The sequence below is a fragment of the Eublepharis macularius genome, chromosome 6, assembly GCF_028583425.1.
Source record: "Eublepharis macularius isolate TG4126 chromosome 6, MPM_Emac_v1.0, whole genome shotgun sequence".
Lineage (NCBI taxonomy): Eukaryota > Metazoa > Chordata > Lepidosauria > Squamata > Eublepharidae > Eublepharis > Eublepharis macularius.
The window spans coordinates 40,713,403-40,738,329 of NC_072795.1; the positions used below are offsets into that span (position 1 = coordinate 40,713,403).

Consider the following 24,927-nt stretch of genomic DNA (forward strand, 5'->3'; position numbering starts at 1 on the left):
ATATTTTCAATTTTTCTCTGCTATTTGTTGTGGCTTAACTGCATAAACTTTTCTTTTTAAAAAATACTGTCCAAATAATAATAGACAGTGCTTTAAATGCAGCTGGTCTGCAACCTGGGATGGAGTGGATGGGGGGAGGGATTAAACATTATCACAACTTTAACAAAAATCAATAATTTAGAGTTACTTCCAACTATGGTTGCAAAGTTTATTTATTTGATAGATGAAATCAAGTCAAACTTTAGTCAGAGTTTAAAATATGGCCCTTCTCTCTGAATTTTCTCAACTGAATAACCTTAAGACTGGATAGATGCATTTGCTTACTTTCATCCCTTCCTATCCTCTTCCCTTTATTTACTTTTGTCCATCTTTCTCACTGAGGCTCATCATGAATTACCCAGCGTAAGTCAAAATAATAAACAGGATGAGACATCCAATACACAACACAGTAAGATCTGGATTGAAGAAATCTGAAACCAAAAAATCTGAAACAGAGCTGAAAACAAAGCATAAGCATTAACATGACATCAAACAACGCAGAAATTACACAGTAGAATCAAACATACAGCAAAGGCAATACATACTATATACATTAATATATTCTAGTCCTTATCCCTTTATTAAAGCTTCTTGCTACACAATTTTGTTTCAGTAGAGGCCTGATACCCTGTGGAAAACTGCCCTCTTGGATAATTCAGTTTGCAAAATGCCAGGAGGGTGGAAGCTGTCCTGACTAGAGATGGGCATGAACAGCAATACAAATAAAAAGCCATGAACAGCCCAATCAGCTGTTCGCAAGCAAGCTGTTCATGAGGTCCCGTTCCCGGTGAATATGTGTTTGTTCCAAGCCCTGTTCATGGCGTTTGTCAGCCATTCATAAAGCCAGACAGTCTGGCACCTTTCAATCAATTCCCTTGGCAACGTAGGCATGGACTGTCTGAACTCCTTCCGGCTTTCCTTCTGGCTTGTAACCCCTCAAAGTAGCTTCCACCAGAGTGACCCATTTTTGCCACTGTTAAAAGAAAATGACAGGAAAGGGGGAGACCCATGGATCATGCCTTTCCCGGCTCAAGTTCAGCTAAGTTCCAAGGGGGCCATTCTGGCTCCCACAAACCTCCAACTACGAACATGTTCGTGAACAGGTCTTGGTCGTCTATGTTTGTAAATCCCTGTTTGTGGATGGCAACGAACATCATGTTGTTGTTGTTTTCCTGTTCGTGCCCATCTCTAGTCCTGACCTCATCAGGCAGGCCATTCTATAGGCCACAACAGAGAATGCACATTTACAGGCAGTTGTTGATTTTACGTATTTGCTGGATGGAACATGCAAAAGGCCCTGCTCATATGAGCAAACCTATTGTGCAGATTAAAAAGGGAGAGGCAGTCCTGCAGATCTGAGGGACCATTAAGGGCTTTGCAAGTGATAAGTCAATACCTTCACTTGGCAGAACAACTGATGAACAGCCAATAAAGTGTCTGAAGAATAGGAGCAATATATGAATGTGCCATCTGGCTTCTGACAATAACTGAGCTGTGGTATTCTGCACCAACTGAACTTCAAGGGGAGACCTATGATTGCAGCATGCATTACAATAGTCTCGCCTTGATGTTACCAGGGCATGGATCCAAGTGGTCAGATCATCTGAGTCAAGGTAAGGAGCCATCTTCCAGGCTAAAGTTGGAAGAAAGCATTTTTTGCAGCTGCATTAACTTGCTTCTCCAGCAGTAATGTTGGATCCAGTATTGGTTAAAGATGCAGAGAAGTTAGCCGTGTTAGTCTGTGGTAGCAAAATCAAAAAGAGTCCAGTAGCACCTTTAAGACTAACCAATTTTATTTTAGCATAAGCTTTCGAGAATCAAGTTCTCTTCGTCAGATGCCTGATACAGAGACCCTCTGTATCTGGCATCTGTATCAGGCATCTGACGAAGAGAACTTGATTCTCGAAAGCTTATGCTAAAATAAAATTGGTTAGTCTTAAAGGTGCTACTGGACTCTTTTTGAGTATTGGTTAAGGATCTTAACCAATTCAGAAAGGGTAGCTGAACCCCACTGAAAGTAGGAAGCACAAATGTTCTTCAAGATCATCACCTTCCCAACCAGCATCTCCTATTCATCTCCTATCTCCCATACAGCTGCAACTTGGATTGCAAGCTCTATGGGGCAGGTGCCTCTATTTTCTGCTTTTTACTATGTATAATGCTATGTGTGGTGATATCTTTTTAGTTGTTTTACAAAAAATTTACCCTGGCTTTCTGCTCTCATAAGGGTCACTAAGGTGGCAAACAAATTAAAAGATACATAAAAGATACATAAGTGGTTCAGCTGCAAATCAGCACTCCACTGTTTCGAATCCCTCTACTGCTGTGAGCTCAGTAGGTGGCCTTGGCTAAGCTTCCCAGCTATATTGCGGGGATAATAATAACACTAACTTGTTCACTGGGAAGAGAGTTCCAAAGTTTTGGTGCCATAACTGAAAAGGATTTCCTCTAGGGTTGCCATCCACCTAATCTCAAAATGCAGAGGCACCAGAAACAGGGTTTGGCAGCTGATTGCAGCGGTGGGGTAGGTTAATAAGGGAGTAAGCAGTCCTTCCCAAGCCATACCGAGTTATAAAAATGCATCAAATTTATTTGCATGGCTGAAACTTCACAACATTCCAGTTACACATTGAACCCCCTCCCCCCAAAAAACATTCATGTTTGAAGGACATGATGAAAAACTATTTAGAGAAAGACTGTAATCCTGAGTAGGTTTTACAAAATTTTGTTTCTAAACAACTCAGGTTCTGAAGTCCTCATGTTCTGAAACAAAAACTACGAAGGGAGAAGCACTAGATTTGACTTTAAAATATTGGGGAAAGACAGTATCATTAAAACCCCATGAGATTTGTCTGAATATAATATAATAAAACTAGGTCACAAGACAGTCTAATAGAATAAATTGAAATTCTACGTTACAACAATATACAATGATACAAGGGCATCCATTCCAGCCCCATGAAATAAAACATACACTCTTCTAAAAATCCCTGTACGTCTGAGAGATTTTTTTCCCAAACAAATTTTTACAGTAAAAGTGTTGTGTCTGTCTAGGTAAACATGGTGACAAGTTACTTGGCATATTTAAACAATTCAATGCATATGTGGCAACCATGCATTTTACTGGTTCTCTGTGAGAAGTCATCCACATTCATTAAGGGATATTATCATTTTGTCACAGGTTTTGGTGACAAGACAGTCCTTTTATGCCAACCACAGTCTACACTGATCAGACACAAATCTCAACAATATATTTCAGCTTTTGCACATTTTAGAGCCACAACAGACCAGTGCTCTCTGGCACATATCCATTGTATACCTGGAGATGTGCCTCTCCTCTTTTCACTTTTATTTATCACAGAATACACCATTCATGCCATGGGGCTGTCATACAAAGCAACTCCCACTCAAGGAAAATTAACAGTCAAAATTAAACCACTTAAAATGTAGGACATTTACTGAGTAAAATTGCAAATGGTCTTCTGAGAGATGATTTACTTGACGGATGACAGAATAACTGCAAGTACATGTAAATCTAAACATATATTTTTCTTTTCATTGCAAAGAAGAAGCAGGTTATTACCCTAACGTAAACAAATACACAGTATCCAAAATAAAAACTCACTTGCTACTGTCTGTAGGAAAATATGAGACCGATTAGGGTTCATAATAAAGCTTCATTTTCCATTCACTGGGTAGAGCAAGCAGTTCCCCTTAACTGTTTCAAATTAGGGTTCATAATAAAGCTTCATTTTCCATTCACTGGGTAGAGCAAGCAGTTCCCCTTAACTGTTTCAAATGCCAACACACTTCTTAAAAATTTATAGTTTTGAGTATGTACAATAAAAGTTACAAGCTACATTTTAGACAAGGAAAATTCTCACTAAGATTTGAAACCAACACTTCGTGAGGCAAACTGAGCTGAGTTATTGTCTACAAATCCCATTGTCACAAAAAATAAACCTAAGGTTGCCAGCTCTGGGTTGGGAAATTCCTAGAGATTTGGGGGGGAATCTGAGGGCAGGCTTTGGGGAGGGGAGGCATTTCAGCAGTTTACAATGCCATAAAGTCCACCTTCCAAAGTAGCCATTTTCTCCAGGGGAACTGATCTCTGATGCTTGGAAATCAATTGTAATTCCAGATCTCTAGCTACCACCTGGAGATTGGCAACCCTAGATAAAACACACTTTCACGCTATGAGTGAACAGAACCACAAGTCTGAAATATGATAAATTGATTTCAAGCCATATAAATGGATTTGTTATTTTGATTTCCATTCACATAATTTGCAAGCTTTTCCAATTTAGCAATGTTTATTAGATTATTGAATCACTCCTACAGGGTTGGCCTTGCCTTTCATTTAGTAGTAACACCAATTTTCGCTATTTTATTTTATTTTACTTCATTTGATAACCCACCTTTCTCCCAGTGGGGACCCAAAGCAATTTGCATTGTTCTGTTCTCCTCCACTTTGTCCACACAACAGCCCTGTGAGGTGGACTTGAGTGAGAATGTGTGACAGGCCAAGGTCTCCCAGCAAGCTTCTGTGTCAGAGTGGGGATTCGAACCTGGGTCTCCTAGATCCTACTCCAACACACTAACCCTACACCATACTCGGCTCTCATCTGCTACATGTTCCCAACTCTTGCAGTAAATGTGTTACCATATCTTTTACATTGTCTAAAAGAATTACTATTGGATCTAAAGGGATCCTTCATCATTTTTAAAAATCTTACTAGTTTTTCCTAAAAACTTTTATCAAGAGACAAAACCACCACAAGTCTACCTATTGTAATTTTAGTAAAATACTGGTTACAATGAAAAAATTAATAATTAGTAAATATGAAATTTATTGGAACAAGCTATTACGTGCAAGTGGATTGGTCCACGAAGCAAAGTGATGCATTTAGCTTCTTTTGGGTCTGCTCCTTATTTATGGAGACTTCCATTAATAGTTACAGAAAACTGCAGTGATGAAACAGTCATCTGAATCACTCATACCAGCTTATCTAATTTTCCATATCTATTTCGATAAGAAAGATTTTGGGATAATTACTTTGGGATAATAACACGTTATTAACCAAAGACCAGGAGAAATAAGAAGTTCATAGTTCTTGAGGGTTCTACCAGCTGGAGAAATAAACTTACAATTCCAAACCAAGCTCCTGTTCATTTCTCAGCAGCAAAAGGAACGACTACATTGGTAAACAAGCAGCTGTAAAGTCTGCACCACTACTTTCTCTGAAAGGAATCTTGTAAACAAGACATATGCTACCTTGTTTGAACCTTGAAGATACACTGCTGAGTTTTTATCTTTTCCCTCTTGCAGCTCTAGTCACAAGGAAAGGAAATAATTACTCTTAAAACGCATACATCCCCAACAGATCTTCCAACAGGTATCTGATAGATTTCACCCTGTGCCCTTTGGTAGACATTTTTCCAATGTATGAAGATGAAATGTTTCTTTTATTATACTAACAAAGAAGGCAAGATAAATGCAGAAGACAAACAACGATTCCTTTTTGCTTCTTGAAAAGCCACAGTAATCAATGATACCAAGTTTGGAAATATTAACCTTTTAAAATGTATCATTAACAATACACTTTCCTGGCATAAAAAAAAACAGAACACAAAAAGGGGGAAATGCAAGCCAAATATGAAAAGAGCTAGCATAAAATAAAGCAATTTGTTTTGCCCTCTACCACACTGCTAGATTTTCAGCTTGTAATTTGATTAGTTATTAACATTAAAGTAACCGTGCAGTTCCTCAAAAATATTCAGATGGTTTTCATGTTCATACTGGAAATTTCTCCAATGCTTTAAAATATAATTCAAATTCAGAAATTACATCTAAGGACGCATATGAACTAATACTCTTACTATCACAGCAGTTTGTCCCTTTATTTGCATAAATGTGGACTCCTATGTCCAGAACTGTGGATTTCATAGCCAAACATAATCTTGTAAAATCCCAAGAGAGCCACACCCACCCAATAATATGGATGTACAACCTAAACCACGTGTGTTCATAAATATACTAAAATTCTCTTCCAAATCCAGAATTGCTGGGTGCAGGGAGATGACAGATTAACTACTTTGAAATTCCTCTTCTTCAGGAGGCTAGAAACACCAGTTGCTTGAGCATACTGATTTCACGTGAATCTACCTTATACCAAGTTGAACCATTGGTTCAATCACGCTTAGTATTGTCTGCTGTGACTGGCTCTATGGGATCTTAGGGAGAGACATTTCACATCATCTACTATCTATAGATTCTGAGAAAGCCCGTGTGGTATAATGGTTAAAGTAGGATCTGGGAGACCTAGGAGCAAATCCCCACTGTGCCATGAAACGTTGCTGGGTGACCTGGGGCCAGTCACACACACACTGTCTAACCTCATGTGGTTGTTTTGTGGATAAGAGAGAAGAACATTTTAAGTCATGTTTATACCATGCAAGGAGAGGAAAGTGGGTTATAAATGAAGTTTTAACAAATAGGTACTGAATCTGGGATTCTTTTACATGTAAAACATGGGCTTGATCACTAAGCCGTGGCCCCTCCCCCACTGAGGTATAAAGCTCCCCCACAACAGTAAAGACCAGATCAGTGATGACAAAGGATTAAATGACATCTCTATGTGAGAATAGTACTGATTCCAGAGCTGAAATCTCTAGAATCTTTTCTTGTATTTAAAGGCAGCTGAAGCTACGTGCTCACAGGATATTTTAAAAAGAAAATGAGAGCAAATCAGCAAGGGGACCCGACCCAAACCAGTCTTTCCTTGCACAGCTCCACTTACTGAAACATATCTCCTCCTAGCCAAGTTCAGATACTAGAAAACAGCCGGGATGGGAGAAAAGTGCTGAAATCACCCAAAGTACGGCACGGTAATGTGCAAGAGGCTTCAAGGCTTAGTTCTGGAGTTCCAAATGTGGTGCCCACTGACACCTTTTCTAGCATGTTTTTAGAAAGTGGGCAGGGCTAGAGGGCTTCAATTGGCTACTGGACATAATTGGCTATGCAGATTTTTAAAAACTATCACCACAACACAAGGATCTTGCAGTATGTTTATTTAAAAAGGCATCCTATTAAACAGTCAGTAATGTTGAAGAGTTACCATTAGTTATGCATGACCTCACTCTCTTACAGTTTGTAGTTGGCTCTCCCTTTGGTGGAAGCCATTTTGTGGTTGTATCCACTACTCTAAGGTTGGAGACCCCTGGCTTAGCTTCATTTTTTAATAAAAAGTTTGCCAGGGAGAGAAACAAGTATTTTCTCCTTCACCCACTGTTACATCCTGGTAATGGGGAGGGAGATACATGCCAATAGTTTGTGCATACTGGTACCTGCTGTACAAAGAACATTTCTATTTGCTTCAAACAGGGACTGTTATGACCTTTACTTTCACTAGGGTAGATTTTGCCTTTAATCTTTCCCTTACACCCTCTGGGTAGTTTGCTGCCACCAGGAATATATTATTCCAAGATATTTTATTTAAATTTTCCCTTTGGTGACGTGCTTAAGCGTCAGGCTCCTTCGTGGTTCTATGTGGCCCTGAGGATAGGAATGGGATATAGTAATGACAGCTACTCTGGGATATAACAAAACAAAATAAATTTTTATTCAGTCAAGAAGCATATCGGTTTCATAAACGTAGTTCTCGGTTCTTAAAGTTACTTCATTTACTCTCATTCACACAGATCTCTTCCAAGGCTTCACACAGTTAGCCTCTTTCTCTAACTCAATATTTGTCTCACAGAAATGCTTAAAACTCCTCAGGCAGCACACAGCTAGCCTCTCTGACTCTAATTCACAGAAATATGAAACCTGCTCAGGCAGCACACAGCTGGCCTCCCTTTCCCTGACTGAGTGTCCTTTCACAAACATGATCAGTTCAGGTTCCACACAGGTTATATTTCTCTCATAAACACTTCAACATACTCAGGCAGCACACAGCTAGCCTGCTTTCTTCTGACTGAATCTTTTCTCTCTGCACTGTCAGTCTAAACTGCATTCACTCCGCCCACACTCTCAGTCATCAACCAATCATATCACTCACTCTTCCCTCTCTCACCCCCACTCTTCACCTAGCTCAAACCAAGCATTTAAAGACACATGCACCCATTTACTTGGAATCATTACAGGGACTTTTTCCTATCTGTAATTTTGGAAGAGGAACCTCTTGTTTGAATGGCAAAACCCTTCAGAATTTCATCCCAATGATGATAGAAGTTGCATCCAGAAGCTGCAATCCATGAGAATTAAGCAAGCCCATGGGGTTTTTTCCAGTTTAAACAACTTGTCTGGGAAAAGAAAAAAAACCTTTCAGAGGAGCAACTTTGCTTCCATTGAGAGGAAAGAGTAGTCATCTTGTTAACATATTTTACAACTTTATAACATCCTTCAGGATGATAGTGGGTGGGGGAAATGTCTCAAAAGAGATCAGCTCGCATCTCATAATCCTGTCCTCTCACCTAAAATATGCATCATTTTCTTATGAGAAATGAAGCTTTCAAACATAATGCAAGGAACAGATACCCATCATTCATTACCCTACATTATAATTTTCACACGTACACTTCCACAATTCACTCTTGTGATAAGTCATAGCAACTTAATGCATTCATATAAAAAAGTCAGGAAATGGTAGTGCAAACTTATCCAAGGAAGTGCATGGCATAGCTTTCAATAAAGTGGCTAAACCCTCCTGTATTATGGTTCAGCTCACAAGAACACTTTTTGATAGCACCATTTCCCCATCCTTCCAGGAGTACAAAGCAATGCCAAAGAGCTAGAGGACTTGGCAGCAATGGAAGAAGTTTGAAACCAACATTGAGATCCAAAAGGCCGTGCAGGACCTTTCACATGTGAACTGAGTCTTTATAGACCCTCTGTTCTTATCAGTCCTTTGCCCCAACATCCCAAAAACCCAAACACACTTGAGCAGAGGTTTCTTCCAAGTGGCAAAATGTATTAGTGTTGTGGGTACATGGGCATAGGGACTGCTGGATCTCAGCCAAAAAGATATACTTCAAATATGTGTTTATCATTTTTGTATAATGTATAGAGGTTTGAAATATCTTTTGTAACTCCAGAAGTCTCACATATAACCCAGAGCATCTAGCTTTTCTGCATCATTTTAAAACAGCATAATTAGAGATAAAAAGAACACTTCACTAGAATCAAGGTCCCTTTAAACTTTACATTTTTATTACAATCTGCCCGCTCCTCCAAGAAACAAATGGTGAACTTTCTCTTGTTTTTTCTTTCATGGAAAAAAAGTTAAGTGACCCAGAGGAGGTGCAATGTTATATCAATGCCAAAAGAGAAAAGCAGGCTTAAAACAAGAGAGCATCCAAAACTGGAAAAGGGGTAGGGAAATACAAGCATATTAGAAAAACATACAAATTAATAAAAATCTAATTTCTTCTACTATTTCAACCATATTTCACAGCCAACAAATGAACTCAATACAAAAAATGAATTTACAAGGTCACCTTCTGGAATAAAATCCACTTTAGAAAGACAATTCATGATGTATTTTAAAGGTGTGATAATTCTAGCAGTATTTGTTCAGAAAAGTGCTTCTGCACAGTTTATGCTTTCCTTTCATTGCTTACATAAGAAAAGTGTGCAAACTAATACTGTGGCTAAAATTACCATTTAGCCTAAGATGCCTACTGTAGGTCCATCTTGTAACTGTAGTCTGAGAAGGCTTCACAGTCAATTAGGAACAGTGCTTGCAACCATTCCTATGAAAGGATGCAGAGTGCTTCAAATGAGAACCTCAAGCTTCCTATTTGAGATGTAGATAGATAACTATCATCAAGTTTATACAGTAGGAATATTTATAGAAATAGGTATTAAAACTGCTCTAATTCATTTGGTTTAAATTATCTAATTATTCATATGATGCTGCTGTTGTGAATGGCTCAGGAGTTTTATGGAATTCACGAGAAAGGAAGGAGTTTAACAGCAAACAAATGGGAGAAGAGCCTAAATTGGGTGGGAGTTTAGTAACAAACTCCTTTGCTTTCTTACTGAGTTTCTTGAGCTATGAATCTATAGCACCAGAAGCTGAAACACTGATCATCTCTCTCTAGCAAATAAGTCACCACCGCCTCGTTTTGTAGATAGAAAAGAAGCACAACTATCCCTGCATGGATAGAGCTATCACCTATGGATCCTGGTCACCAGCTGATTACAAAGAAAGTAAGGCAGACAAAGAATAAGGTTCCTCGCAGCACTTGCAGGCTATGACTGGAGATTCATGCTATAACCCACAACACACTTTTAAAGCACATCATCTGTACTCTAAGTTTTTTTTGTATTAAGTAAAATATGCCAAATGCCAATATTCAAGAGATAAAAATCATCATACCTGATCATGATACTGAAGAATCCTGTTAAAGGATTTACAACACATAGGACTGCCAAGTTATGGGTTGAATAATCAATGTAGGAAGGGAAATAAAGCAATTTTTGTATATTTTCTTTCAGATTTTATTTGAAATCTAATTCAAGTTGTCAAAGCTACAAAAAAAAAGGAAAGGGGGGGGGGAGAGAGAACAACTGTTTTTGCTAAGTCACATTCTAAAACAAAATACCACTACTGCCAGCAGATCAGTTACACACATTTCAGATGAAGTTTCTAAACACAGAATTTCATCATGGGAAGTAGCCACAATGAAGGTTATTTTGTACAATATAAAACAATGACAGGTCTACTGACGCAGTTACTCATGAGTATACACGTGCATTCACAAAAAAATTAGGAATGCTTTTTTTGTTTTGTTTTTAAAACAGACTGTTCAGGCACAAAAACAAAACCGCATTTCCAGTAAATGACAGCATAAAAATTAACAGTTTGTCAGTGTTTACTCTTCTTTGATTTCTTGTGGGATCTGTGGGGAGATCGAGACTGAGACCTGGATTTTTTCCCTGACTTTTTAGGTGACCTGGATCGTGATCTTCTTGATCTTTTGGGTGTCCTTGAGCCAGATGGTGATCTGAAATAAAAATTGTTGCATATCAATAGATGCCTTACTTATATTTTTTCCTTACTTATATTTTTAAAAAAGAACAACCTGTACTCGTCAATTTACAGAATCAAAATACAAAAATACAGAAGCAAAAAAAATAACTACAAATAAAGCAACAGTTAGTATCATATGCATATTCATGACACTTCACTCCAAATCCCCAAATGTTCTATTCATATACTAAAGAACTGAATAGCACTTTCTGGCTCTGGTTTTCCAATCAGGATGCAAATCACCAGAGCGCCAATACCCATCCCAGTCATTTTTAAAAATTATTTATTCTTACTGCAAGCACTGATTTCATTTTTTTGGTCACTGAAAAGTGGGTAACGCTATATCAGGCTAGGTAAAGTGCAGTCTTTACCAAGCAGATTCAACTGAATCCTAGCAATTACATGTAAAGGAAAACAGACGGTGAATACTATCTGTACCTTCTTATTACCTGCAAACAAACCTCATCTTAAATTGGCATCCTGCTTTATGGGTCTGTACGGCTGTTCTATGAACTTGGGGTAGATGCATTCACTTTTCCACTATCATGTAAGTGTGAACTGTAGAATATGCATTGAGCTACACCAGAGACAGGTCTATTTCATCATTAAGGTAGTGTATACTGGACCGATCACATCTCATCGAAAATTAATAGAATGCATTTGTTTAAAATACTGTTAAAATTCTTCCTTGTCCCAGAAACTCATGAATGGAATTGGCTTCAACCCTCACCCACCACATTTTTCTTCTTCCTCTTCGAGAAGTATGCCAATCTAATCAGGTTCTAAAATTTCCAATTAACTCTCAAAAACTCAGAATTCTAGACTCCCTTAATGTGCACCACCCGGCTCAATGGATTAGAACCCATTCAGTCCTTTCTCTCCTTAATCATAGGAGCATGCTCCACCTCACCCCTCAAAGCCCTGGGGCTCAGTACACAGATTTTCTTTTACCCAACCATGTCCAAGTTCCAAGCAATAAGTCAGCATAGATACTTTCCTATGACATCTGTCAGCAAGAAGCTTGACATTTGTCACATTTAAAGCTGAACCTGTTTCGTAACAATACAGTGTACAATGTGTACATAATTCATACTTTATGTGACAACTCTGCTAGAAAAAGCTATGGAAGGGCCTATCAACTGACAGGAAGCAAAGTTAATTACCAGAAGAAGGTCAACAAAGTAAAATATGGCCTTTGGCATAACAGCCAATTGAGCAATGTCTGAGTCAGCCCTCAATACAATCAGAAGCATGATGTTAAACCTCTATGATGCACACAACACCATGAAATGAATTCTCCAGGAGACAGAATATGACAACAATCAAGATTAAAATAAATTCTTGCCTACAAGTCACAGAACAGTTCACTTTACCTTTTGGCTTTTTTACCGGCATCTCTGGGCGAATCCTTATGAGAAGACCGGGAACGTGAGCTTTCTTTGTGGGATCTTTCAGATCGCTCCGAGCGTTCTGATTTTGGTGATGGTGATTTTGCTCGTCTACTTCCACTGCTGCGGGATGGACTGGGTGACGTGCTGTGTCGTCTTTTCCTTTTGAAAGATCAACAGAGGTTACGACCAATCATACAGAGATGTCCATCACCATGTAATGCACAAACTGTTCTCCAGCCATTTATTAACTTCCCTAAATTATTCCTTGTAAAGTGGTTGTTTTGTATCCGATAACTTACCAATTACTGTTCTGTACTGAAAGCTAGCATTCTTTATTATTCATAGATTTTCACAAAAAGCATTAAGATAGCCATGCTTAAATACCCATACAACATAAAAAGATACATTTGGAAGTATGCTAATTGCTGAAGTTCTGTAATTAGGATATTCTGTTACCAGAAAATCTAGGTTTTATGATTAAAACACCTCATTTCTAAGGATTGAACTATTAACAAGATACTTGAATGTAATTACTTAATCCTATACCTCTCTTTCCTTGTTGGTGTACATTCTTCTTTTTCTTTCTTCTCTTTAGATCTGGATTCAGATTTTTCTTTATCCTTCTTGTCTCTCTCTCTCTCCCTCTCCAGCTCCTTTTCCTTTTCCTAGATCATTACAAGTAATTTAGGAGTCAACATATACCATCATGTAAATCTGTTACTGCTACTAAGTCAGCATTTGAAATTAATCCAACAAGAACTAATAATTGTTAAATCAAAAAGAGTCCAGTAGCACCTTTAAGACTAACCAATTTTATTATAGACAGTCAAAGTTTTACAACACCATAATTTGAACAGTCTCTTTTCAAACATTAATATGGGAAAAGGCAGTTCTTATAGTATGTCGGCCCCAAGCAATACAGGCCTTTAAAGGTCAATATCTGTACCCTGAACTGGGTCCAGAAGTAAAATGATAGTATAAATAGAATGAGACTTGAATGATACGGTCCCTATGACCTACTTCAGTAGCACCTCCATTTTATCAAGAAAGGTTATATCATTAGTCATCTTACTTATTATAAACAGTATTGAAATACATCACCGCATTATATTTATTTAAAACATTTTAAAGCTACCTTTCCACCCAACTTTGGGTCCCCAAGAAGGCAAACAATAAAAACATTACAAACAAGATTAACACATAAGTATATAAAACAATTAAAACAAAACAAACACATGAGAAGAAATGTCAGTAAAAATCAGTGAATGAACGCCAAACAAAACAGTCTTCATCTGCTGGCAGAAGACACTGACAGAAAGGAACTGATGAATCCCTGAGGAGAAAATTTCATAATTATGGTATCACAAACAAAAAAGCCCTTTCTTGGGTTGCCACCATCTAGCCTCAGATGGTGGGGCACCTAAGGCAGGGAATCAGAGGATAACTGCAGTGGTAAGGTACATTCATATGGAAGAAGTCAATCCTCATTACAGCCAGAAACCCATTTTAAGAGGTAGTGGGTTAGATCCAAATTCCTTTTCATTGGCTCCCCCCGCCCCAAATATCAGCTCTACAATTAATAAATGCCACACAGTGGGGAACCCCGAACTACACAGTAGCACTGCAGTTACACCTAAGCAAACAAGGTCTGTTCCCAGACAACACAGGGGCAGGGCACCAGCATTGTCTGCATGCCACAAACTGAAAATCTCTCCTCGTAATACAAGAGTATACAGACTTACAAGGTTTTTATTGATCCAGCATCACAGGGCTTGGGTGACATAACGATGAAATGAGTCATGCTGGAATGTGAACACCAGACTAGTCCCATAACACAAATTGAGGTACATGATGGGCCTCTTACATGCAACTGATATTTCTATACAACTAGAACTTTTTTGGGGGGGGGGGATTTGGATACACCAAAAGCAAGCAAAGATTACGGAGTGCCAAATCTGTTTACATTCTTCAAATTCACAGTCAAAAGTTTCTCCGCTATCTCTTGCCTTGAAAAAACCACAAGAGGGATTGCCATGAGTTGGTTGTGACCTGAGGGCACTTAACTATTAATTACAGATATGACAGTCACTAAATGTCAGCATCATTAATAGCAATGCTTTATATGAAACACACCAGTTAGCTGATCAAAAATAATAGCACTGCTTACTCTCTGCAGCAGCTTATCTCGGTAGTGTTCAACCTGTTCCTGAAAACTCTGGCCTAGCTTCTTGGGCCTTTTTCCAGATTCCAATTCATCCTGGAACTTCATGACCTTCAGCTATGAAAACACAAAAATATTTATCACATTTAAATAGATTTATCTGCAAAAATGATGACTTAAATAATTATTAATTAAATAACTGTTAAAAGAATTGTTAATACCTTGGGACCATATGCCCTTAAGAGTCAAAGCAGGTACTTCGTACAGTTCTCTTGAAAAACACTCTGAACAATTCACTGGTTCTCTGAATCTAGAGAATTAGTAATACTTAAGTCCCTTTCTTCAAATTATTGGTGGGACTGACAGTGTGCAAAGGCTCTAGAAACTGAAGGTCTTGAAAGACCTCCTGCTCTATGCTGAACCCTCGTGCTTCCACCAAGTAAGATAAAAGGAAATAGCTTCTCCTTTCCTTGCTGAAAGCAAGCAGAGCTTGCATTCCACAGCAAACCTATTTTAAATTTTCCTTGCAACTACAGGAATCATAGAGTCTCTCTATATGAGACATCTTACACAGGGATGCTCAAGTGTAGAGAGATGCAATGTTAGCTGGGCAGCATAGTTAAAAAGACAGAACCAGCAGAGATTGCTCCTCAGAGGGTTTGTTAATTTCATCTTTGCCTTCCCAAAGCTCTATCAATTTCACTTCCCTGAAGATGAAATTAACAAACCCTCTGAGGAGTGATCTCCACCAGCTCTGTTTTTTTTTTAAATTACCTAACTGTAGAGAAGTGAAACTGAACTATGCTTCCTGGCTAACACTGTCTCTCCCTACACTTGAGCATCCCTGTGTAAGATGTCTTATGTAGAAAGACTCATAGGCAACTAAAGCAGAAAATATCCAGTCAAAATCAACAAACTCAAGACAGAACTATGGTTGTTGTGGATTTTCCGGGCTGTATAGTGGTCTTGGCATTGTAGTTCCTGATGTTTTGCCAGCAGCTGTGACTGGCATCTTCAGAGGTGTAGCACCAAAAGACAGAGATCTCTCAGTGTTACAGTGTGGAAAAGAAGTGGCAGGTAATTTATATCTACTCAGGAAGGTAGGGTTAGGCTGAGTCATCCTGTAAGAACTTCCCAGGGTGTGGAATGCTAATGGAGGGAGGCTTCACTGTATCCTGAGGAGGTTCTGCTTAGTACTTGTATAGGAGACCACCAGGGAAGTCTAGGGTTGGTACACAGAAGCTGGCAGTGGCTACTTCTGTTTGTTTCTTGCCTTGAAAACCCTTTGGGGTCCCCACAAGTTGGCTACAACTTGACGGCATTTAACACACACAACAGCTTTAATGTGTTCACAAACCTACCTTATTATGCACTGATATATTTATATTTCTTTGAAAGAAAAGAAACTTACTGCAACTAATTTTGGAGTGCTATTTCATAGTATTTTTATAAGTTAGTATATAATAAGGCTAAATTATTCAAGGTGTATAAACCCTATAATTTTTAAGAATATATTGAGAAAAGGGGCCCTTGCTAGTGGTGGTATCCTTATGGATCAGTTTAATTTTGCAATATAGTTTCAGGAGGGCAGCAGTGTTGGTCTGCAGTAGAAGAGCAAGATTCCAGTCCTGTTGCAACTTAGTGACCAACTAGATTTCCAGGGTATGGGTTTTCAAAAGTCAAAGCTGAAGTGAGCTCTCAAAAGGTGTTAACCCTAGAGTTGGTCTCTAAGGCGCAACCGGGCTTGAATCTTGCTCTTCATTTTGCAATATGGTATGTATTCCTTGTAACCTCCTCTTGCCAGCAGAGGGCATCCTAGGCTTCTCAAATGCAGGTCAAACTCATACTTCAGTATTATCAACCTGCACTTTAAAAATTATGGACATAGGGAGTACAAATACTACCGAGAAAATTACCATATTTAGAAAATTTTTATCTACGTTCCCTTTCTACTCAAGTCAGCATGCAAGTCATAAAAAAACACTAACAGCAAAAAAGCCCAAATTAATTTAAAAAGACAAGAAGCTAACACAGAAACTGGCTCAGATCTAAAAAAGTTATAATAATATGTATAATGCAGTGATAAAATCAGAGACAGTGGCATAAGTAATTTCAAACATTAAAAAATAGACTGACATTGTCTTCAGTACATTTTTAAAAGTAGAAAATATATGCATTAACCCATTTACAGCATTATCCTGTAAATAAAGTACCCCACAATTATGTATGCATTTGGGGGTTTACTTGTCAGATTCTGGAGCTTAAGCTCCCGCCCTATTAATTACTTGGCCCTTTCTCCCATTCACACCTCCTATGTTCCAAGCTTTCCATTTTCTTGCAATGTGTCAAGTTTTCCCAACTGTAAACATACTAGCTTTCTACCTATTTTGTATTTATGCCAAGCTAACATACTATTACCAAGTTTTCAATACGATGAATAATTGTAACTAAAATAAAGAGAAAAGCCACAATGCAGAGAAGTTAATACATTTTAACACTTTTTATACCAACACTACTCTACATACCTCAATCTCTCGGAGTTTGGCACGCTTTTCCTCACTCATTTCAGAGTACTTGACTGAAGACTTTGAATCAGGCATTTCTTCTCTGATAGGATTGGAGTACATGTGATGCTCCTCTGATTTAGAACTCTGAGTATCCTCTTCATCTTCACTTTCTTCTTCCTGGCTATAAAAGTAGAAATACAGAAATTTATTCTCTAAGGGAAGATTTCCAGCTTATAAAGTATCTCAGTATTACAGAAGAATCAATGTAGATTAGAGATGGGCACGAACAAAAAAACCGCCCGAATCACGTGATTTGTAGCATTCCACGGAACCTCAAACCACGAACTTCTGACCTTTTCCCAGTTCGTGGTTCGTTGTTCCATGGCATTTCAACCGTCCTGCACCAGCTGCTGAAGCCGGTTCGGGGCATTTGAAACAGACAGCCCCTTTCTTCTGCTGCCTTGGCAGCAGCAGAACAGGGCTATCAGTTTCACAGGCCCCGTGCTGGTTTCAGCCCATCGGCTGAACCCAGCACGAGGTCTGTGAAACTGACAGTCCCTTTCTCCTACCGCTCTGGCAGCAGAAGAAAGAGGCTGGGTTGAGCCGATGGGCTGAAACCGGTGGGGAGGTCTGTGAAACTCTGAACCGGCCACAGAACAGCTGGAAAAAATTTGTTCCGGAAAATGCGTTCGCACAGAACGCTCTTTGGTGCAAATGAACCGGCCATTCCATACGGAATTTTGTTCCATGCTTCATTTCATGCCCATCTTTAATGCAGACCAATGAGGGAGTGGCACAGTGCTTGTATTTTCCTCCTTTGTTACATACATCCCCTTGGCCCTTAATAAAAAAACCTTAATATTTTTAGAAGTATTACAATATTTATGAAAATATTTGTAATTCTGAAATTAGAAATATCACAAAATATTTTATCTTGCCAAATTAATAAGAGACATGAACACATATGTATATCCCTTGCTGGATCACAAATATACAGAATGTGGGCAAGCAGGTATGCACAAGTCCTCACTATCACCTTCCTTCTTCTGATTTTTAGGAGGCAGCTATCTCTATCAAAGACTAAGTTTTTTTAATTGCATATCTCAGGTATCCACGCTTGACTTTTCTTGATATCCAGCATGTCTACATAAAAGACACTCACTTTACTTAAGGGAACTTGTTTCAGAATTCTTTTCTAGAGCATTTTACTTAGACTTTTACTGTGTTCTGAAAATATACTTGCATTGAAATTGTTTTAGAACAGCTTCATACATTATATAAAAGCAACAAGAGAGTATGTGAAAGGATCTTGAGCATTTCTGTTCCATGCCTCAGGGGTCTTACATGCAGGGGAAACTTGCATTTCCAATCAGATGTATATGCTAGTGATGAGGGTACAGCTCAAACACCTCTTCAGAAGAGGCGACTGTATTTTCCTATAAGCCTCTAGAAGTATGAAAATTCCACACTTCCATGCCCTTTGTAAAATCACCACTATAACCATTTAATGTAATTATGATAGGAGGGGACAGGAAAAATTGATCCTTACTTCTGGTTTTCTTCCTCTTCTGATTCCTCATGCTGGTCAAACAGTTCCCATTTAGATGTTGTTACCGCTGGAGGGGAAAAGGTCCACAATTACATTTTTTTAAAAGCTAAATACTATTTCTATGATATCATTGGGTATAAGGAGCATTTGTAATCAGCAAAGAACAGTTAATAAGATATGCCCTAAGAAACTCTGCTGATTTTTAACTTTTTATTTAATGGTACTATTTCAGAATATGTCCTGTACTTGTAATATTTTGTTTGCAAGTCTTAAGTATCATTTCATGAACATTTAACATGAAATAGAAAACTTAAAATATTCAACACAGAGAAAAGTAATCAAAATGAGACACAACACTAACCTTGAGCTTCAAGGGCAGATTCATCCACTGCTTCCCATTTTGAAGGGGCCACTTTGAATATTGGCTCATTCTTTTTAGATTCATCAGTTGTATCCACTGTAGGACAAAACATTTAAACAATTACTGAAGATCTTAAGGGTCTATTCTGTGCAATCCTAAACATATATACTTAAAAATAAGGCTCACCTAATTCAATGGAACTTACTCTGGAGTAAGTATGTTTAGATCTTAGCCTTAGGTTATAGATCCAGAGGAGTTAGCCGTGTTAGTTTGTAGTAGCAAAATAGTAAACAGTCTAGTAGCACCTTTAAGTAACCAACTTTATTGTAGCATAAGCTTTCAAGAACCACAGCTCTCTTCATCATATGCATGACAAAGAGAGCCTTAGTTTAGTACCATCTCTCTGTCTTAGGGCTCTTTAACAAACAAATCACTGAAGGATCAATCTTCATGCAATTTTTGCAGGAATAAGAAATTGTTTCTTCTAACATTCATTGTCAAGAGCCAGATGTATGGAACTCTTTAGGAATTGTTATATTTTGGGTTTTGTATGGTTATACTTTAAGTGAATGTGTACAAAGGAGAAGTTTGTATATACACTGGTGTTGGTTTGGTATTGTCATTTAAAAAAAATGTAATAAAGTTTTTTAAAAAAGGATCAATCTTCTAACATTAATACTTGAAAGCAAAAGCTAAAAGGTTCAGAAAGAGCATGTGGTACAACCCTTCTGGGACAACAAGATTTCAGAAGATAGACAAGAAGTGTCTATCTCTCTTGCCACCAGCATAGGAAACCTATGCATCAGGGCAAAAATGGCCTAGGTTCCCTGCCAGCTTTTCATATACAAAGAGATTGTTAAAGTGCAATCTTCTTAGAAGTGCTTGTTATTGTGGCAGATTACCATATGCTTCTTCTGAATTTATAAAACCGCTTTAACAGCCAGGACAGGGCAAAAGCAGAACAGGCCTAATCCAAAGCTCTTCAGGAACTCTGCACACCAGACTTATCCTGAACATAGGAGTCACTGGATTAGGGCTTCTTTCTTTTTAAGACTCCAGATCAGTGCATATCCTCAAGATAATTATGATCTCTTAAAATAATGAAAATATAGTTCTTGCATACACAAGATTTAACTGTGAGAAAGACACTTCGTATTTCCAGTTTTTCCCCACAGAAGCCAGCTATACTAAATTCAAAAGCTCAGCTATACTTAATTTTGAATATCAATATTAGAAGCCCAAAATTATACTTTTATCTACATGTGAATACTGAAGCAAGAAAATGCCAAATTTTCAAGCATACAGTAAGATTAGAGGTTTCTTACAAGGTACACCATCGAGGTCATCATCAAGTGATTTGATGGGCACTCCATCAATATCATCTATAGGAGCAACATCAATAGGAATCCCATCCACATCCTCTAGCGGAGCACCATCTAGTTCTTCCTCAATGGGAGCTCCGTCAAGATCATCTGGTACTTCCTATAAACAGTAAGTATGTTTTAAGATTCATACAGGACCTAGTGATTTTCTCAACTAATTTATGACTTCATTTCAGTTTTGCTTTTCCAACTTGTGTTAACTTGCAAAATGTGCATAAAATAGCTGCTAATGTGGGCTACTTCCCAAATCCAGCAATTTTCTATGAGCAACGGACAAGGGAGTTTCTGCACAAACACTGCAAGATGCAATTGTAAGCATCTGCACAGTACACCCAATTCCAGCCTCAAGAAAGAAATGGAAGAATCTGGATTGGGAACAATACAACACAAATATACCAGTTTCACAGTTACATTGCACATGGTACTACTGGTTGAGAGGCTCACCAATGACTGGCAATTCCAGTACTTTTCTAACTTTGCACTGTATGCAAATCAGTAGATATTAACACAAGATTTGAAAAAAATAGACACTAAATGCCGTTTTTGCCACAAATCAGAAAAAGTTCTACCAAATATGCATTGTAAATATCAATATGTGTTTTGTTCCAGGTCTCTACACTGAGATAGAATTTTTTTGCTCAAGGAAAATATAAAAATATTTGCAGACTTTCAACAAACTTTTTAATTAAGCTTAATTTAGGTTTTTATGCTTCAGAAGCTAGATAAATAGCGCCCCCCCATACTTTCTGCAGTTCACATGAACATATTTCATAGTATATTTATTATAATGTAAAGATTTAGCTTCTTCTGTTTGCTATAACTTAAGATTCCAACCCAAAGGATGCCAGTATTAGGAAACATGACTAGCATTTCTTTGTGGGTTTGGGCAGCCCAATCAAAGATCATACCCAAGTAATTTACAGTAGTCTGTAAACTCTTCTGTAATTTCAGAATCAAAAAACTCCTATCAACGTACATTACTCAAATGTGCCTGTGAGAGACTTCAGATGGAGGCCCACAGATCAGAATGTTTTGGGTCCAAAACTGCAGAAATAAAAAAATGCCCTCACAGGATCTTCATTTCAAGTAAGCTGAAGTAGTACAGCTCCTCTTATTATAATGAATTCCAACTGTAATCACATAACATGGACAAGATAAGAAGCTTAAAGCTTCTCTCTTACTCACTCATACTTTCCTGTTTGAATACTGATTAAGAGGCAATACACATGTTTCAGGCTCAAAGAAATTTTCAGTAAGAAACTCGTAAATGTGTTATTTATTTTATTTACAGTCCCCTCTCCCTGTGGACTGTAACACTTGCATATGAGGAAAAAGTCCCTCCACCACCCAACCACATGTATGCAGTTTCTTATCATGTTGAGGGATTTGAGGAGATCAAGAGCAACTTTCATGTCCCTGCGTTCAACAAAAACTTCATCCACAAACGTTTTCCTTACATGATTTCTTCATGCTCTTGACTGTTTCTACACCAGTAGTACCAATCATGGTCTGATCTTGTACTTACCTCTGTTTCCTTTTCTTCTATAATATTTACAAGCCCCAAGAAAATATTCTGTAGTTTGATCAAAAATGGTTCTGGATAAATCGCCCAGTCTTCCCATGCTCTGAAGCATGTCATTACCCGTTGCTAAAAGTAGTAAACAATGCTAGTCATTTGTATTGAGAAGTACTTAAAAGTAAAATACAAAGCCTACACTACAAATCTGTTCAGCATTGTGCCATTCACAAAATATTCATACAAACGCTTCAGGATTTGCTAACTCTGACTGCAAAACATTAAAGTAAATAGATTTAAAATAGACCACAATGAGATGCTGACTGCATTATTCAAACCATTTGGTTTTCATTTTCAAAGGAATATATACAGAAATGTGGTTTGGGCTGAAAAACAGCTTATTTTTAGAGGGATCTAAATTCTACTACTCAATTTACAGAGCAACTTGAATAAGCCTATATGCAATTATCAACATGAACCATCTAAGCAAACTAACTATCATGTTCTGTTTTTCTCTTAATTAGAAATTCAGTTGGATTTCCAGGCTAAATCCCAGTTTTGCACAATAGGTTTTCAGCATTAAAAAACAAGAGTTGAAAAATACCAGTATCAACAGCTGTTTTGCTGCAGCCATTAAGGGCCTTTATATAAGATATTTAATATTAAAGTCTTATTGTTTTTATTTCTCCAAATATGTATGTTCTACTAGAGGCTTCTCCACTTCCAGCCCACTCCTCTACTATTCCATCAGGTACCTGGTTCCCAATTTTGAGCTCCGATGAAATGTTTGTAACACAAGGATTTGGGATTATTTCTTACCCTGAAGGACAGGATCCATTAGGTATTCTATCTCAAGCCTCCATCTGTGTTATAGTTAGCTAAATAGTAGGGCAACCACCAAATCAAAACAGAATCAACCGTAATTCACAGTTATAATCTGAATAAAGTGTTTGTGTTCAGATCTGCTACATACTTTAGTTATATGTGGCATTTGTTCACAGTATAAAGAGTTCTGCTAAATATACTTATTCTGCATTGACAATTAGGCACATACCTTAAAGTTTTCAGATTGTAAATGGCCTTGAATTGTTCGGTAGGTAGCATTCAAATCAGAAAATATCTGACATAGCTTTGTTTCAAAACTGAAAAGATAGTTTTCACATTTTACACTTCGTAGAATGGAATATGCCACAATGAAAGTCACCCAACTCCCACTTAAATTTATTTTGTAGCTCAAGCCCACTATTTTGCAGTTCTAGAAAAAGGGCTATAAAGCAAGAAGAGGCCCCAATCCTAAACAAAGCTGACTAAGTGGAGATTTCAATGAGTGGCAGAGATAAACCCTCAGGACAAATGAACCTTTAGTTCTGTATTTCCACGTAATATTTTAAGATGCCTGGCATGTGTGTGCATGCTGCACACAGTGATAAGCACCAGTTCAACTATCCATTACACACCACAAAGGTAACCAATTAGAATCAACCAGAGTAATTCTCCAACATTAGTGACCCAAGGATACTCATTTCATTAAAAATGTTCACAGACCCCCCAAGCTTTCCCCTCCTCAAACACTGGCATATACCACATGACAGTCCCTTTTTCAAAGTCTACACAGCAAACCATATATTTCATCTTCTCGTGCCCTCAAAATAGTAGTGAGAAAGTATCAGCTACACTTGAAACACACATAAATATTGTTATTGTCTGAACACTGCCTACAAGGCCACAGAGAGAAGCTTATTTTATAGGGTCACAACTCAGAGGGTCTTGACCCATTCTAGATAATGTTGTCTCTTAATTGGAAGGGACTTTGCCCCACAGACAGAAAGAAGCTTGCTTGCTGGTTAACAATTTAGATAGACATCAGCAGCACAGTGGTTAGAAAAATGCTTGGAATTTTTTTCAGAGATGATCAAAGATATGGGGTGGGGTGGGAGGATGAAACAGCGTAACAAAAATCTTTCAATGGAAAATTGCCACTGGCAATTATTTTTTATAGATGTACAGAAACATGTCTCTCTCTGGTGAAATCCTATACACTGGAAAATAGAATGAAAGCTAGTTAATTTTAGGCCAGAACTAACTATGATGACTATATTAGGACAGTATATCCTTGGCACCACTCAACCAAAGCTTCTGGGGTTGAGTACTGGTTCTTAACAGCACATTTGGAGGCTCTCTGAGGTGATCTGGAGGGCAATATGACTACAGGTAACAGCAGCTCTATGAAGGGAAAGCTAATTCTGTCCCCTTCTCCTATGCTGCAGAGTCCCTCCTACATTTCTAAAATACTGAGAAGGCTCAGTTTTCATGTTAGTAGGACAGAGCAAGAACAGCTCACCCTCTATCCTTACATTCACAGATTTCCAGAAGTACCCTCAACGAAACCCCGAACCCAGTCTGGAAAAAAAAAGACTAGACAAAGAAGTTGTCAAACATCAACCAGTATGATGTTTCTGTCAATTTACAGGATATATGATTAATGGCACTACTGAAAAATTCCTTCAATATTCTACACAATAACTAGTTACCATAAGTTATAATGTTCACATTTTTTAATTCTTTGGTTACCAGTTTTCAAAAACATGATACTTACAACTTTCTGTAATATGATGCATTGGCAACTTTAGCGGAAGAATTGTATAACACATCAGAAACCAAATATAATCTTGCAATCTACAAGGAAAAAAGAACAAAAGTTATGAATATTAATTTATATTGTAAGAGAGAGCATCTTAGAGCCTTGGCACACATATAAAGCCATCCAAATTCAGTAGAAATTGCCATGTTACAAAAGTTTATCCAGAGGTTCTTGATGTAAACTGCTATTTCAGAAATGCCAAACTATCAGAAGTTCAAAAGAAAATGTTTTGACTTTCAGATAAATATTTCCCATAAACATTCCCATAATGAAAGACAGACACCTTAGTCAAAAATAATGTTTTTCCTGAAGTAAATTTGGATAATATAAAGTAAAATTTACAT

At 37.9% G+C, this 24,927-nt stretch overlaps 1 protein-coding gene across 3 annotated transcripts in view; it reads right to left on the minus strand.

Moving 5' to 3' along the window:
• Positions 1–10,529: 10,529 nt before the first annotated feature.
• Positions 10,530–24,927, minus strand: part of U2SURP (U2 snRNP associated SURP domain containing) — a 47,860-nt gene continuing 33,462 nt past the window's right edge. For all 3 annotated transcript variants that reach the window (XM_054982463.1, XM_054982462.1, XM_054982464.1), the window contains 11 exons: positions 24,539–24,618; positions 22,997–23,084; positions 21,952–22,074; positions 20,370–20,526; positions 19,045–19,140; positions 18,684–18,750; positions 17,153–17,315; positions 14,634–14,744; positions 13,013–13,131; positions 12,449–12,625; positions 10,530–11,049 (listed from right to left, as the gene is read on the minus strand). In XM_054982463.1, coding sequence (XP_054838438.1) covers positions 10,911–11,049; positions 12,449–12,625; positions 13,013–13,131; positions 14,634–14,744; positions 17,153–17,315; positions 18,684–18,750; positions 19,045–19,140; positions 20,370–20,526; positions 21,952–22,074; positions 22,997–23,084; positions 24,539–24,618 — 1,320 coding nt within the window. In that variant the 3' untranslated portion in view covers positions 10,530–10,910. The remainder of the gene's footprint in view (positions 11,050–12,448; positions 12,626–13,012; positions 13,132–14,633; positions 14,745–17,152; positions 17,316–18,683; positions 18,751–19,044; positions 19,141–20,369; positions 20,527–21,951; positions 22,075–22,996; positions 23,085–24,538; positions 24,619–24,927) is intronic.